This window comes from Balaenoptera ricei, chromosome 20 (assembly GCF_028023285.1).
Source record: "Balaenoptera ricei isolate mBalRic1 chromosome 20, mBalRic1.hap2, whole genome shotgun sequence".
In the NCBI taxonomy this organism is placed as follows: domain Eukaryota; kingdom Metazoa; phylum Chordata; class Mammalia; order Artiodactyla; family Balaenopteridae; genus Balaenoptera; species Balaenoptera ricei.
In genome coordinates, this window is record NC_082658.1 from 9,473,650 (window position 1) to 9,489,850 (window position 16,201).

The 16,201-nt window shown below is 49.4% G+C and overlaps 1 protein-coding gene across 5 annotated transcripts in view; it reads left to right on the forward strand.

The window, feature by feature from the left end:
- TNRC6C (trinucleotide repeat containing adaptor 6C) overlaps positions 1 to 16,201 on the forward strand; it is a 133,853-nt gene that overhangs the window by 111,035 nt on the left and 6,617 nt on the right. For 2 of the 5 annotated variants that reach the window (XM_059908719.1, XM_059908717.1), the window contains 8 exons: positions 1,512 to 1,631; positions 3,754 to 3,837; positions 4,019 to 4,250; positions 7,824 to 7,991; positions 9,346 to 9,537; positions 10,055 to 10,198; positions 13,919 to 14,035; positions 15,889 to 16,083. In XM_059908719.1, the coding sequence (XP_059764702.1) occupies positions 1,512 to 1,631; positions 3,754 to 3,837; positions 4,019 to 4,250; positions 7,824 to 7,991; positions 9,346 to 9,537; positions 10,055 to 10,198; positions 13,919 to 14,035; positions 15,889 to 16,083 (1,252 nt within the window). The other 3 variants (XM_059908720.1, XM_059908718.1, XM_059908721.1) reach the window with 3 other exon arrangements.

Consider the following 16,201-nt stretch of genomic DNA (forward strand, 5'->3'; position numbering starts at 1 on the left):
TAGCTCTAAAGCATAATATCAGCTTTTTTCATATTCATATTGTTTACTTTTAGAACATTTCCATAATTTTTGACTTTGGACTGAGTTTTTAATTACAGTGTTACAGTCCTTACCCCTTAAAAGAATATTCAATAATAGATTAAAATGGTAAATCGGAGAATTCGCTGGAAGTAATTATTCCTCCACAGTTGTTTGACCTGAGATCTGTGCACTGAGTTGAGATGGCTGAAATCTGGGTAAAATAATAGTAAAATTCATTAAACAAGATACACTGTAAGCTGCTACAACAAAGAGACCCCGAAATACAGATGCTCAGACCTGACAGACAAGTAATTCTCCCCCAAGCAACAGAGCAGAAAGTAGCAGCTCTGCCTCGGCCGTTTCCCGATGACAGGAGGGAAGACGAGAGACATACCACTTCCACTCATGTCCCACTGCCCAAGCCTAGTGACATGGCCACCCCAGCTAAGGCGCAGGAGCAGAGACGGGTCCTGGAGACAGAGAGCAGCCTTCCGCACGCTCAGCAAGCCAGCGCATCCCGAACGTCACTCATCTGTGTGCTTCCCACGACTGTTACATAATGTGTTTTCTTTAAGTTGACTTGCCTTCTTAATTTAGATAAATTTATTCTTAAAACTGAACATATCCGTCATAAAGAGAAAAAGCAACATTTTTCTAATACACGTTAGACGACTGTAAAAGATACTCTTCCGTGCTCTGCGTAAAACCATCTTGCGTAAATGCTGTGATAAGCGTACAGCGCACGCCGTGGAAAACACTGAGCTGGCCAGTGCCAGGCCCCTGACGGGTTCAAGGCAGTGAATGCCAATTGAGCAGGGAGGCAGGCTGACCGTCGCGGTCAGGGCTGGCCGGCCACACCAGTGCATGTGCCACATGGGAGGCTGGGCAGCTGGGCCCCCGAGAGGAATGGCTGGTCCCACGAGCAGGGGGAGACCACTTCCCGAGCGTGTCAACTTGAGAAGGGATCCCTGCCTGCCCTGGAACGAGGCCCTCCGGTCAGGTGGCCGCGGTGCCATCTGCCAAGCTCCTGCGGGGACTGGTCCGAGGCGCCTGTGTGAGACGCAGGCACTGGCCTCCTTTGAGGAGGCTCGAACTTCCTCCCAGAGACCACGCCTTCGCCATCTCCCACCCTTAAATGATGCCCACTTACCTTCATTTCGACAGAACGTGAAATCAGCTACCGATAGGAGTAACCCAGAGCCTTAGAAAGTTAATTCGTAACTAAAATATTTGGAGGAAGAAATCTCTTTCTTGCCTTCTGCCTTTACCTCCCTCCCTCCCTTCCTTCCTTCCTTCCTTCCTTCCATATTATCCACAAAAGCATGTTAACTGCTAATGTTAAAATGTCTGTAAATTTTTTAATGGCTTTTGAAGTTCACTGAGACAAATATAACTGTCATTTAATCAGCTTTGAATCTCAAAAAACTGCACAGACAAGTAAATGTTTGAATAGAGAATTCATGTCTAATGGTTCATTTTTTTGTTAACAGGTTCAAGCACAGCTTTTGCAGTTTGCAGCAAAAAACATTGGTCTCAACCCTGCACTATTAACCTCGCCAATTAATCCTCAGCATATGACGATGTTGAACCAGCTCTATCAGCTGCAGCTGGTGAGTGGGTAGATCTGCTCGGGTTCGAGGACAGAGGAAGGGCCTTCTCCCCGTGAGCCCGGGGATGTGCCAGCAACATGCGCGCCAGCTGCAGCAGAGCAGTCACTGTAACGCTTTTCTTCACGTCAGGGAATGTCATTGAGACTTTCGTGAAGTTTGTAAGCTAGTAAAAGAATTAGGAAGTTCTTCACTTAAGGGTGTTTCCACTAAGCTTTGTGGATTCTTTGGCGCCTTCGTGATCACAGTCTTCCAGATCTGACAGTTAGGGTGTCTGTTAGCTCTCAGCCAGCCTTCCTCATCTGAACCACAGAACCTAACAAATCATTTCATGATTGTTCTCTAAATTCTTCCAAGGATGGTCTACACAGATACCATTCTAGAAGCAGAAGACAGAAGTTACTTGGTTACATACAGGAGATGAGATGCCTTAGAGATTAGGACTTGATTCTCTCAGAATCCCTCTTGAGAAAGGCTGATGTAGCCTAATAATTCTTGCAAGTTTTATAGTTTAACATATGTTGAATTTTTAAATTTCAACAGTCTTACTGCTTTTACCATGAAATGCCATGGCATTGTATCCCTAGGTGCATCCTGAATTCATATTCCCTCAAGGACCCAGTATATTATTTCCTTCTGTAATACGTTGACACCTGATTTATTTAGAAGTCTTGCCCAACAGCTCCTCGAAAATGACCAGGAGTCATGAAGGAAGAAGAGCCTCCAATAGACAAAACCATGCTGCCAGCCTTTCCTTACGGGGGAGCCCTGGGCTCTCAGTCCTGACCCTTCAGCGTTTGTTAGACGCACGTCTGACCGTCTGGGTGTCTGGTTCCAGGTAGAGTGGCCAGGTGGGGTGGAGGTGACCTAGGACAAGCCGCAGTGCAGTGAAGTACCCAGGGCCCTGGGCACGGGGTCCGGGCCGGGACTGGACTTCACTCGGAAAAGGGCGCCAAGCTGCCTCCCAGGCATGCTGTAAGGCCCCTGGGCGGTGTGCTGCCGCCAGCGCCAGGAACGGACCACTGACCTCAGGGAGCAGCTGAGAAGCATGCTGTTTAGAGCTCTCACTGCAGAGGAAAACAGCTTTCTACTCCTTGATAACACAGAGGACGGCTGGATTCTGACGTGAGACAGAACTCATTATCAGTCGTACTGATGTTCTGGAATCCCTTATTTATACATAATTTTTATTGACCTCTGTAGTGTAAAAGATACCAAGAAAATGTTGGATTATGTTTAATCTGCTCTGTTTTAAAAACAATGTACACTGTTTTGACATTTTTTTCCGGAAAAATTCGTAAAATGAAGTTTCAGTACATCCTAAGGTTAAGTTTTAGAGCCTATACGGATTCACTTAAGTGAAGTATTTTATTCCTCTCTAATTTACAGATTAATGAGGCATTTCTAGTAGTATAATCTCTACTTCTACTTGGATTCTATTTCAATAAATCCTCTTGCCCAAAACGTCCCCAAAAATCCATGTCGTAAAGAAAAGATTTACAATATTCAGCCAACTTTCGAAACAAATGATCCGGCCTTCTGCCTCATTTTGGGAAGAATCTGACGATCATTCTCGCTGGCTTTGTGGACGGGGTCTGTGTGGCAGAAGAGCCACAAGTCTGGATTTCAGGCTCCCTGTGGACCGAGACCACCCGTGGCTCCTGGTCGTTACGAGCCCTTTAACGTGTATTATTCTGTGACCGCCGATCACTGCTGTCCCGCCACATTGCCTGAGCCATTCTGGACAACTTGCATCTTTATAAGGGAAAAAAAAATTTTTATTTTCCCCTCATTTCTTTTTATTTTTAGTTTATATGAATCGAGCAGAAGAATTTTGATCTCTTCATTAACTGAAAAATATTTGCTAACAAACCTCATTACCAGCACTAAACAGGGGTACTGACTGAGTTACTTTGTAAAGTCTGTGCACTAGAAAGGTTTTGGAAAGACATGTCTCCTTTTGAAAAAGCTTCATGCCTCACGCTATGCTTAAACCACAGGATGGTAAGGGGACCGAGAATCTGTGCCTTTTTTTTTTTTTTTTTTTTTAAACTAATGTACAGAAGTGGAACCCTTTGTTGGGGCTTTCTTACAATCTACCGGATGCTTCTCTTTGTGTCCACAGGCATACCAACGTTTACAGATCCAGCAGCAGATGCTACAGGCCCAGCGGAACGTTTCCGGACCCATGAGACAACAGGAGCAGCAAGTAGGCGCCCCCCGGGCGGCTCAGCCGGGTCGCTAGCTGTCACCTCCCCTGACCAGTTACTTGTCACTGGCTTCTCTCTCGCTCAGCCTCCCGTTTTGAAAGCCTCGGCGTCACCTGGGCTGGGGAGGAGGGCGGCCCGGGCGGCCCTCCCGACCCGCTGACCGTGCGTCCCCGCCCGCAGGTTGCGCGCACAATCACTAACCTGCAGCAGCAGATCCAGCAGCACCAGCGCCAGCTGGCCCAGGCCCTGCTCGTGAAGCCGCCGCCGCCCCCGCCGCACCTGTCTCTGCACCCCTCTGCAGGCAAATCGGCCCTGGACAGCTTCCCTCCCCACCCCCAGGCCCCCGGCCTCCCCGACCTGCAGACCAAAGAGCAGCAGTCTTCACCCAGCACCTTCGCTCCCTACCCTCTCGGTGAGTCCAGCTCAACGCCGACCGCGTGCGCCTGGCGGGGCTGAAATAGCCGGGCAGAGATGCAGTTCCAGAGCGAGGCTGTCTCAAGTCTCCTTCGTAAGGGAGGGACCCTAGCTGTCTTCGCAGAGCAAGAATTTTGCTGCGCCCATAAGTGCTTTCAGTATAAAATCTTTGAAAGTAGTACCAGAATGATCTCCTCTCCACTGTTGAATCGGCGCTTTGTTCCATCCCTGGCTCTCTCCAGCCTGAAATGCCGGGAACAGGAAAGGTGTGCAGATGTCCGTGAACCAGGCACTTCTTAAAAAGCCATGGTTGTCCACACAAGTCCTATAGTGCAGAGCACGATTGTGTAATCACCCCGATCAACACGCACGCCCTCACCCCCAACCGATAGGGCGCCCGCCCAGCACTTGAAACCCGCAGGCCAGTGGCAGATGTGGTGCCGCCCTCGAGGTCACACAGGCCAGCCAGGAGGGACACAGGTTACGACGCTGAAGACCGTCAGAAGGGCTGTGTCAGGAAAGTGATTGTACGGGGAATACCGTTGACCCATGAACAACACGGGCTGAAGCAGCGTGGTCCACTTACACATGGGTTTTTTCCCATAAATAACGGTGCTACGTGACCTGCGGTTGGTTGAGTTTGCAGGTACAGAGGACCGGGTGTAAAGTTATACCCGGATTTGTGACCCCTGCGTTGTTCGAGGGTCAGCTGTAATTTGCTGTAAGAATCCAGAAGCAGGTGAAAGCGCCTCAGGCTTGTCAGGTTGGCTGTTAGAGTCTGAAGCTACAGGGCAAAGGGAATTAGTTACCTGAGAAATACATATCCAAAGGGTCAAAGGCCAGTTGAGTGACAGCGAATTTCGGCTAATGATGTCCCTTTCTGTGTAATAGTACCAACGTCTCTGAGAAGAGAGGTATGTTCTGATCACATGAGCACTCTCTACTTGACATGTAACCAGTGTGGTGTGTCTTTAATACAAAACTGACAAATGCTAAACTACGGTTCTTCTGTCCCTTCATGATTGTCCCGCCCATTACTTTCCTCTGTGTTGAAGAAGCAGAATAGTCTAGTAGTTAAGACCTGCCTTAGAAATCAGACCACCACACTGCCCCCACGACTAAGCTGCCTGGCTGCTCTTTGCCTTAATTTCCCCATCTGTAAAGTGGGAATACTTACCTCATAGGGTTCTTCTAAAGATTTAGTGAACTAACAGGCAAAGTACTTTGTAATAGCAACCACTTAGTAGAATGTTGGCTACTTATGTAAATACTTCTTTTTTAACAATAGTTGTTTTAGAAGAAAATTCATTTCCATCTATTGTCCTAAAATGTTTAGCTTCAGCTTCCTAGTATCCTAGTATCCATCTGTCCTCTTAACCAATATTTAGAAAACGAAGTACACAAATCTTTACCCTTAAAGGTTTTTTCTTACTACAAGTGAAAAAATTAGTGCCTTGAATCTTCAAAATTGATGAAAAATACTTCTGATAATATTTTATAATCACATTAAAGTTTAAAAATAAATGTGTTGGGCTTTCCTGGTGGCGCAGTGGTTGAGAATCTGCCTGCCAATGCAGGGGACACGGGTTCGAGCCCTGGTCTGGGAAGATCCCACATGCCGCGGAGCGACTGGGCCCGTGAGCCACAGTTACTGAGCCTGTGCGTCTGGAGCCTGTGCTCCGCAACAAGAGAGGCTGCCATAGTGAGAGGTCTGCGCACCGCGATGAAGAGTGGCCCCCACTTGCCGCAACTAGAGAAAGCCCTCGCACAGAAACGAAGACCCAACACAACCATAAATTTAAAAAAATAAAATAAAATAATTAAAAAAAAAAAAAAAATAAAATAAATGTGTTAAAAATAGATAGCTAATAAAGTGTAAGAAAGTTAGCTTGTGAAATTGCCTCTCTGGCTGGTTCTCACCCCTTTTCCTCAGCAGCTGTAAGTCCCGTCCGCCTTCCTTCCCGTGCAGCCTCTTCTCCAGATGCTGTCTTGACTCCCGAGCTTGTCGTCTTCCCAGGAAGACCAGGCATATAAAAACGAAGACCAGCCTTCGTAGGCAGTGCAATGTCGTTATTGCAGAGCTTAGGGAAGGGAGAGTGCGTGGTCACCTTGAGCAGTGAAAGAAAAACCAGAGCAGGGTTTAAGCATGGACCTCAAACGAGTAGAGTTCCAGTGGAGCAGAGCCAGCGTCGCATGGAAGAAGGGCCCGTCCCGGGGCCGTTGGTGTCAGCGAGGGCCGGCCAGGCTGGCTGCCAGTGGAGGGAGGAACAGAAAGAAACGAGACGGGGAGGGTGGGGCCCGGCCATGGGACTTGGGGCGCTCTGGAGGCCAGTCTGAAGCCCGACCTAACGGTTGTGCCCTCACCTGACTGGGTCTGTGTGGGTGGAGGTGAAGGTAGACCCCAGTGGTGTCGGACTCCCACGGGCATTTGGTTAGGTCTGCAGTGTGTGTGTGTGTGTGTGTGTGTGTGTGTGTGTGTGTGTGTGTGAGATTGCCAACATTTAAAAATTGGAAATTTTCAACTAAAAGTGGCTTCTGGCTTCTCTTGAAAATGGCTGCCTTGGGCCTGTGTTCCATTCACTGGTTGCACGGGTAGCACCTGTAGCAGGGCGGGCGCTGTCCCCACCAGGCCCGCATCACCTTCATTTGTGTTGCCCACTTGGCCCATATGGGCATTTGAGTTTGAAGCTCTTGATTTAAAGTTAAGAACAAAAATGTTCGCTACCTTTGCTTCTGTACCAGGACATGTGGTGTGGGAACCGCAGGTTAGAAATGGCCTGGAAACACTGGGTCGCACCTGCACTGGTCATTCTGTCCGGCCAAGCAGCCTGCCCAGCTCATGACGGGTGTCCCATCAGGGACTCTTCACTTCAGCCTTTTTGCTATCGTCCCCCTCATCCCTCTCCACTAACCCAGCACAGTGATGGCACTTGTCACGTGCCCCAGTGCGTGCCTGCCTTTAGCTGTAAGAAATAAACCCAGGATCAGCTCACATTCCAGCGGGGGCAGATGGTAGCACCCGCACTTTGAAATAGTTCAAGTCCTTTAAGGGAGTTTTATGTTTAATTCATAAACTCCTTAAGAGCAGACTTTTGTAAAGTGAGTTCACTAAAGGCAGATTTGGGGTCTCCCCACCAGCTTGTTCTGTCGGTGGGACCTTAGGGTACCATTTATGTCTCTGAGAGACTGGTTTGGATCTGGTTAGTTTGCACAAGATGCCCTGAGATCAGAAAAGATTTTCCTAGTTGTTTGGACTTGTTCTGTTTTTCCGTGGGCTCTGACTGAGAAGCTTCAGGACCACGTTTGGCACCAAAGCAAGTAAAATGAAGAGAATCATTGGTCTTACTTAATCAAAGACTATTTGTTACCATCGTCCCCTTAATTTAGGAATAAAATTCCTAGAGATATATGTTATTAAAAAGGCAAAAAGGGGTTTTTTCCTCCAGCATTAAAAGTTACGTTTAAAATATTTGGCTGTGAATTAAGACTTAGATTGATTCTCTAGGAGAGCTTTAGAAAGTGAACGTTTAGAGGAAGAGCAGACATATCCTGATAGCGTTTTTATTTTTAGCTGGACTGAACCCAAACATGAATGTCAGCAGCATGGACATGACTGGTGGTTTATCAGTGAAGGACCCGTCTCAGTCCCAGTCACGCCTCCCTCAGTGGACACATCCCAACCCGATGGATAACTTACCTGGTGCTGCTTCTCCACTCGACCAGAACCCCAGCAAGCATGGTACGTCCAAGCCGAGGTGCCTGGAGTCTGGTCACTTCTTTTCTACTCGCTGATTATCCTCGTTTCATTACTCGTACTGCATTTCTCTTCTAAGAATTCAGTGCTGAAAGCTGAATAGAAAATATTCCAAGAGACCAAACCAAACAAAAACAAACACAGAGATACAGGGAACTAGAGTAGTGGTAACCAGAGGGAAAGGGGTGGGTGGAGAGCAAAATGGGGAAAGGGGGTCAACTGCGTGGAGACGGATGTAAACTAAGCTGTTGGTGGTGAGCGCCCTGTGGTGTAGACAAAAGTCGAAATGCAATGTCATACCCGTGAAACTTAGATGTCAGAAACCAGTGTTACCTCAATAAGTTAAACATATATATTCCACTTCATTACAGAGTATGTCAGATCCCAGGTAGTCAATGATCAAACCTCTCGAAGCCTCAACTTTCACACCTTAGCTACAAACCAAGAAGTAATTGAAAATGCCCCAAAGCAACGAAGAATACAGGTCATGGCTGCACACTCATGTATCTGTATCTTCAACCAAAACTTTGTCTAAAAGAAAATTTTTTCAATAAAATGATAAAACACAATAGAAAATCTAATGCCTAGAAAAGAGAAACAGCAAATGCTAACAACCAGGGAATTCCCTGGCGGTCCAGTGGTTAGGATTTGGCGCTTTCACTGCTGGGGCCAGCGTTCAGTCCCTCGTCGGGGAACTAAGATCCCGCAAGCTGCGAGGCATGGCCGGGGGGAAAAAAAAAAAGCTAATAACCATAGGAGGTGATCTCACTTGCATTAAATTGAGCTCTTAATTTCCTGGTAGCATAAACAGCAAAGGAAATTTAATAGGGTTTATAATTCTCTCTTGATATAAGGCATTCTAAAAAGAAAATTCTTTCTAATGGTTAATCATCATTACAAGAAAATCATCACGTGCTGTTTGGGCACTTTCTTTGGCAGGAGAGAGCTCAGTCGCCCAGGGTGGGCGGGGTTAAGGCCTCCAAGTCCACATGCCAGTTTGTCTTTCCGTAGTGAGGGCAGCGGACTGGGGAAGGGGCACAGGCAACAACAAGGACAACAGCTGACCACAGGGACTCACAGGCTGTCCCCAGAGAGCTTCACCGTGGTGTGGGTATGCATTCATCAAGAATTCCAACTTGAAAAACTGAAACCGTTCTTAAAGAGTTTGTCTTTCAAGGCCAAGTTTGGGCTAACTGGAATAGTCACTTCCCCCAGAAAGTGCTGGCCAAACCGAGTCTGACAGTTCATGCACCTCTGCAAAGGGCAAGGCCCGGCGCCCAGCACAGGGACTCGGGGTCCCCTGTTCACTCGGCTCTTTTATTCCCTGCCGTCCCCCCAGGTGCTATCCCTGGAGGTCTGAGCATTGGGCCTCCAGCTAAGTCCTCCATCGACGACTCCTATGGCCGGTACGATTTAATCCAGAGCAGTGAGTCACCAGCCACTCCTCCTGTAGCTGTTCCCCACAGCTGGTCACGTGCCAAGTCTGACAGTGATAAAATCTCAAATGGCTCCAGCATCAACTGGCCCCCAGGTAAGAAAGAGTGTGCACATTTCCCTGTGGCAGCCGATCAGGACACACCAAGCCTACGGGAGCGATTAGGCCCAGGAGAAGCCAGGATCCAAGCTCAGAATCCTGGAAACCTTAACCCCATAGCTTTGGCTTTTTCATTGGAAATCCATTCATCAGATAAATTGTGGGTGTGGTTGGCATCACAGGGTTTTCTGCAGCGCTCAGTTCAGTGGAAGGAGAGAGGGCAAGGAGAGTGGGGAAGGAGAGAGGGGAAGGAGAGTGGGGAAGGGGCGCTGTGTCCCATCTGGTCAGAGTACGTCTGGGTTTTATCCTCCCGTCTGGACACCCATCTCAGTGTTCAGCGTGGTAGCTATAATACCTAGTTTGTTCCGAAGGATTGATGATTTACTAAAGAAAGTCTAAAGTGTGCCTCTTAACTTAATTAGCAGATTGTAAACATTTCCATAAACTATCATGAAGCAAGATGAAGGTGCTCTAATACTCATGTGTTGATTTTCATTTGTTTGGAATTTTCCAGAGTTCCATCCTGGAGTTCCCTGGAAAGGACTTCAGAATATAGATCCCGAGAATGACCCTGACGTCACTCCTGGAAGTGTCCCCACCGGGCCTACCATCAATACCACCATACAGGATGTCAACCGCTACCTCCTCAAGAGTGGAGGTGAGGGGGCGCCCCGCCCGTGTCCATGCAGTGGTCTCCGTGCAGGCGCTCCAGGGCAGCGGGAGGGTGTGGGTGGTGAGGCCGGGATGTGCAGGGCACGTCCGACGGGGACCTTCTCTTGCCGTCTGATGCAGCACAGTGCTTATGGGGAAATGGAAATTGATTTGGGTTCAGTGTCTCTGCTGGATTTATTAACACATCGTTTTTTATAAACATTGTGTTATAAAATAACAATATTAACCATCAAGCTTTTTAAGAAAAAGGTTTCCACTTGAAATCTCTGAGCTAGAAGTGAACTGACCCTTTACTCATCCATATCAGCCAATTTTTCCTTTCCTCAAAAAGTCTGGTAAAAAGACTGAGATCCTTTGCCAGGACTTCTTTCCTGGCACAAACTCCTGATGCTGTAAGGTTTGGCACACCCTCTTCAGACTTCAGGATCCAGTCAGAGCAGGTGATGAGCTGAGCTGCAAGGTTACAGAACATAAACATAGATTTCAAGTGCAGTATCAAGAAGGGCAGTAACTTGCCGTCCCTTAAAGCCTGCAAATGAAGATGCTCTGTAAGTGCCATTGCTGATGGAGTTTTATCCTCATAATTCTAATAATGGGAAAGAATAGCCAGCTTACCAGAGATGCTCAGCACTAATAAGGCCACTCGGATATTTCCCAAAACATTAATTTAGGTTTCCTACCTCAATATGGCCTGTGGGGGAGAGGCAGTTCTTATCAATGGTTCTTTCAAGTGACAGGATTCTGCGTGTGCCTGTGGTTCACGTAGAAAAGCGCCATAAACACAGATCACCTTCCCATTGAGTGCCGTGCATTCCTCGTGTCGTGAGGCGGCTGCATCTCAGAGCGGGGACGTTGCAGGCCACCCCGAGGTCGGGGACGGATGAGTGGCACGGGGGACGAGAGGCTGTGGGACGTGGAGCCTGTTTGAAGTGGTGGGGACCGGGGGGTGGCACAGCCAGAGGTGAGACTTGGCCATCGCCCCTCGGCACCCTGCGTGTGGCCGCAGGGTTGAGCCGGGCAGCGGGGTGGGTCAACGTGTTCGAGGTTGTGGAGGGTGGGTGAGCCATGCCGATCAGGGCAGTAGAAGACCTTGCAAAGAGTCGAGGCTGCTCAGCACAGAGCAGAGCTTCCCAACTGGTGCCTGATGGTCAGCCCGTGGTCCCTGGCACCTGGGGCATCGTGGGCCACCTCCGCCTTTGCACGCGTGTGCCGTGACGCGACACAGGCCTCCTGGAGGGGCAGGGGAGTTCCGAGGGCAGAGCTGAGCAGATGAGACGAACGTCAGGGCAGAGGGAAGCTTAGCCTCAGAGACGTTGGCTGAAACGGGACCTCAGCTGTAGGACAGAGAGAGCTCCCTGCAGCCTCACATGGCCCTGTGTGACTTCTGGGGGCTGGAGCCCGGGGACGGCGCCTCCTCCACCCCGTGACCAGGCCTCGCCCCGGAAAGCCCTGGCTCCCCCGCCTCCTGGTTTGTTTATCTGAGAGAAGGGGCGGGGTGAACGGATCTTTATGTAGAACTTATTTACAAAAGGCACCACAGCCGCAGGGCCAGAAGTAAACTGCAAAGGCCAGACCTCGCTGACCACCCCTCTCCAGGGCCCACGTGCCGCACCCCACACTCGAGGGCCTTCAGGCGCCCCAGGGGCTGACCTCGCTCAGGGCCCAGCCACAAAAGCCTGTCGTATTTTTGAGTGACCATCTTGATCTAAAATACAGAGAAGGGACTTCCCTGGTGGCGCAGTGGTTAGGAATCCGCCTGCCAGTGCAGGGGACATGGGTTCGAGCCCTGGGCTTGGAAGATCCCACATGCCACGGAGCAACTAAGCCCATGCGCCACAACTACTGAACCTGCGCTCTAGAGCCCGTGAGCCACAACTACTGAGCCCACGCGCCGCAACTACTGAAGCCCGCACACCTGGAGCCTGTGCTCCGCAACGAGAGAAGCCACCACAATGAGAAGCCCACGCACCGCTACGAAGAGCAGGCCCTGCTCGCTGCAGCTAGAGAAAGCCCGTGCGCAGCAACGAAGACCCAACGCAGCCAAAAATAAAATAAATAAACAAATAAATAAAATACAGAGAAAAAAATTGAGAAAATGTGCCCAGAAGGAAAAGAGTGAGAAATGCCACTGACCTCTTGTTGTTGGCTTATTTATTTTACATATTTTCATAATGGAATTTTCTTTTATTGAGTATACTAGGTGTTGGGTTTTTATTTGCATTTTTGTTTTTATTTATTGTCATTGGTGTTAAGTTCTGATTTGATATTAAAAATTTAAATTAGCCCAGTATTTGTTTGGATGTTATTTATAGTTTTAACCTTTATGAGGTGAATATTAACCAGAATGGTAAAATGCAGCTGTGCCATCTCCTGACAAATTGATACGAAAAGGAAAATTAACCATAATTTTATGGGACAATTTCCACTATTAAACTAAAAACGTCAAAACTAGACCACTGTTAAAATCTAAGTACCCTACTGTTAATTATAAAAGAAATGCCACGTAGGGTTAAATAGTCTATAATTCGGGATCTTGGGTTGATTGCATTTTGTTGGTAAATGGAAGCAGAGGGTTCAGGAACTACCATTAGGTTGTCAGTAAAGCTGACATCTTTTAAAATTGAAGACCTGCAGATTACAAATAAATTTTAATGTTCATCCACTCTCGTGCCATATTCTAAGGAGGTCAGTTACAGCAGAGCAGCTGTAAACAGCTGTGCAGGTTGTAGACTGCACAAGTCTGGGAAGTGCCACATGCCTGGTAGTCCCCGTGAAGGGTACTCCTGAGGTTGTTCAGTGCCATCCCAGCTGGGGCCCTACGTCAGGGGCCCGTGAGATTCTGTTCACGGTAGTAAACTTGACAGCCAGACTGTTGTGTGCGCCTGTCCCCTCCCCCGGCCAGCTTCCACACACTGGCCAAGTGACTTGCCAAGTCAGAAGAGCACTGATCCACCCTGCTTTAACCCACAAGTCACCACTGCTTCCTCCTCCCTCTTACCCGGCTTCCTGCTTTCCTCAGAAAACGGACGGGGTGACGTGGAAACAGCACCGGTAGGGGTGCTCCGGGGGCCACACCCCGTCAGCCCCCCGCCCAGGAGCAGGCACAGGATCCTCGACAGAGGGAACCGCGGTTCTGGGGACACGATAGCTCACAGTGACACAGTTACTAGCACACATTTCTCCTCATTATTCCCTTATTAAAAAGAGAAATACGAATGGGGGAGATGGGATACGTGAGACCTTTTGAGTCAAGAAAAGTGCTGGTCTTTTTATGGCAAAATCTGTAACAGAAAGCTTGGAGTTTTGTTTTCAGTTCTGTGGATCTTGTTGGAGGTGTGAAAAGGTGGAGTTGGCCCTGTGTTTTTATTTTTATCTTACTTGGAAGCGGAAACCCATGGGATCCTTCCGAACTCGGACGTGTTGTTGTAAACACTCGGTGGTCGTTCTCTTCCCTCCCGCTGCCCGGTCTCCCCCACCCCACCCCGGCCTCTCCCAGGGCCCCGGGCCCCCAGAGGCGGCGGTGTGCCCGTGGCTTCCTCTCCTCCCCATGGTCTTGGCCGCGTCACGCTCTCATTTTCCACCATTTGCACAAGCGGCAGCCTAGGAGGACGTTGGTTCTTGGCTGTTAGGACTCTCACGCCCAAGCTGAGCGGCTCACCCCGCAGGCCCGTGCTCAGCTTTCTTAGTGCCGCGTTTGGTTCTGCAGGGTCCTCCCCACCGTCATCTCAGAATGCCACGCTGCCTTCCTCGAGTGCCTGGCCGCTCGCTGCCTCCGGCTACAGTCGCTCCCTCAGCAGCCTCGCGCCCGCTCCTAGTATCGCAGGTACGCACCTGGCCTCTCGACTTGCAGGTAGCCTTTTCTCTCTTTCCGCAAACAAAACGGACGGCCTGGCTTTTCCCGGTGGTCTGTCTGCTCCTCCCTGAGCTGGGAGGCCATGTGGTATGATGGAGAGCGGGCCTGAGCTTTGCTGAGCAGCCGTGGGGCCTCGGGCACCACTGCTCCCACCTCCCCACCCCCTTCCCACCCTCCCCACCCCCCAGTGGAGTGGGAATGGTGACACCTCCTCCGTGGGCTGTCACGAAGGTCCGGGGATTCTGTAAACTCCCCAGGGCAGGATGTGACACAGCTGCTTTCCCCTCTCCTCCCTTCCTGCCGTGGCCATGAGACCAGGGGTATACGAGGCTTAAAGACCTGAAGGCGGCAACCTCTGGGGACGTGCTGTTAACTTGCGTTGGCCACCAGGGACTAGGAGGCCACAGCAGCCCCATGCTTCACTGCCGTCTCTGGGATCAATGCAGGGCCTGGGTTATTCCTCTCTCAGTATAGACTTCACGAGTCTTTCAAGTTAGAAATTTCTTTTAGGCTGAGAGGAGAATTGAGAATTGTTTTGTCATAGTAACTTCAAAGGAATTGTTATCTGGAAATTTTAAGACAAGGATAGAGAGAGATAATGGACACACACACAAACAGAATGTGTACAGGTTTATAAAAAGAGGTGGAACTTAAGTAAAGAGGGTTTATTGTTTATAAATTTCTTCAAATATGTTTCTGCATTCCACCAGCCTTCTCATCCAGACTTTGTTTAAATTCATGTAAGAATGCTGTAGGAATTCCTTTTATACCAGTGCCTAGGGGAGAAAGTAGTTTTGATGTACTTTAGCATCTTATTTAAAAAGAGAGAGAAAAAGAGCTTCTGGATTGTGTCTATTCCTTCAAATGTTTATTCTCTCTAATGTTTACAAAGGGGATGCATTAGGCCTTTAATACTTCCCAATCATTTGGCTAAAGAGATGGGCAAACAAAACCATCTTCCCGTATCTCAGGCAGTTTTTTATGGCATTTTGGTTTTTCTGATCAGTGACGCCTTTGCTCAGATTAGCATTTGTTGTTGTGAAGCTGCAGTCGACCCTGGCCGCCAGGGTGGCAGAGGTGCTCCACACGGGGCTTGTGCCGGCCTGGGCGCTGCCCTGCTGCCCGAGGAGCATGGTGACAGCGACCACTCTGCCTGCTGTCCTCGCAGCGCTGGGCCGCTGAAGCGGGCGTGGCAGGTGCCCCGGGCACAGGAGGGGCTGGGGCTGGTGGTCATTACTGGTTTTGGTTTGTCTCCCCAAGAGCCTTAAAACAGGCTTTCCCCAGCCAAGGTGCCAAGATGCCAAACCGCTCAGCCCTCGGCCACACCCGTTTCTATAGGCGTGGAGAGCGAGTCTCAAAGCCGCAAAGATGACGCTGGTCAACGTGAGCTCAGGCGGGTTATGTCAGAGGGGGCGTTGCTTTGCAAGGGGGCTGACACCTAAAGAAACGGCGTAAAGGCTCTTGACCTTGATTAGTTTGTTATGCGATAAGATGTGTCCCAGCAGAATTTGTTAAATTAGCTTTAACACTGAACTACAAAAATGCTGTTTTTCTGGGTGGCAAGCTCATGTCTGGCACATTTAGCAAATTAAGTATCAGAAATACTGGCAAGATCTATACCGGACACCAGCAGACTGTGTCTCTGGGCAGAAATTCAAGAGAGAGGATGCCTGTGGTCCTCGTGTGGGAGCTCGACTTGGTGCTTCATTTCGGTCACGCAGTCCCCTGGAGCCAGAGAGCGCCTGGTGTGATTCCCTAGGCGCTGCCGTGACTTTCCTTCTCTGTCTCAGGAATGCCTGTGCTCCACTTCTCTGCCTTTCCAGGTAAACTGTCAGACATTAAATCGACGTGGTCCTCTGGCCCTGCCTCTCACACACAAGCCTCTCTGTCTCATGAACTGTGGAAGGTGCCCAGAAACACTACTGCACCCACAAGGCCTCCTCCAGGGTTAACCAATCCCAAGCCTTCCTCCACCTGGGGAGCCAGTCCCCTCGGCTGGACCAGCTCCTACTCCTCGGGTACGCGTCCGTTCTCGTGTCCAAACGGGGTGGCGGGGACGGGGGTGTCCGTGCCTGCTCCGCTTGTCCTTTAGGGAAGATGCCTATCATTTTGTCCTGCAGCTCCTTTGTAAGGACT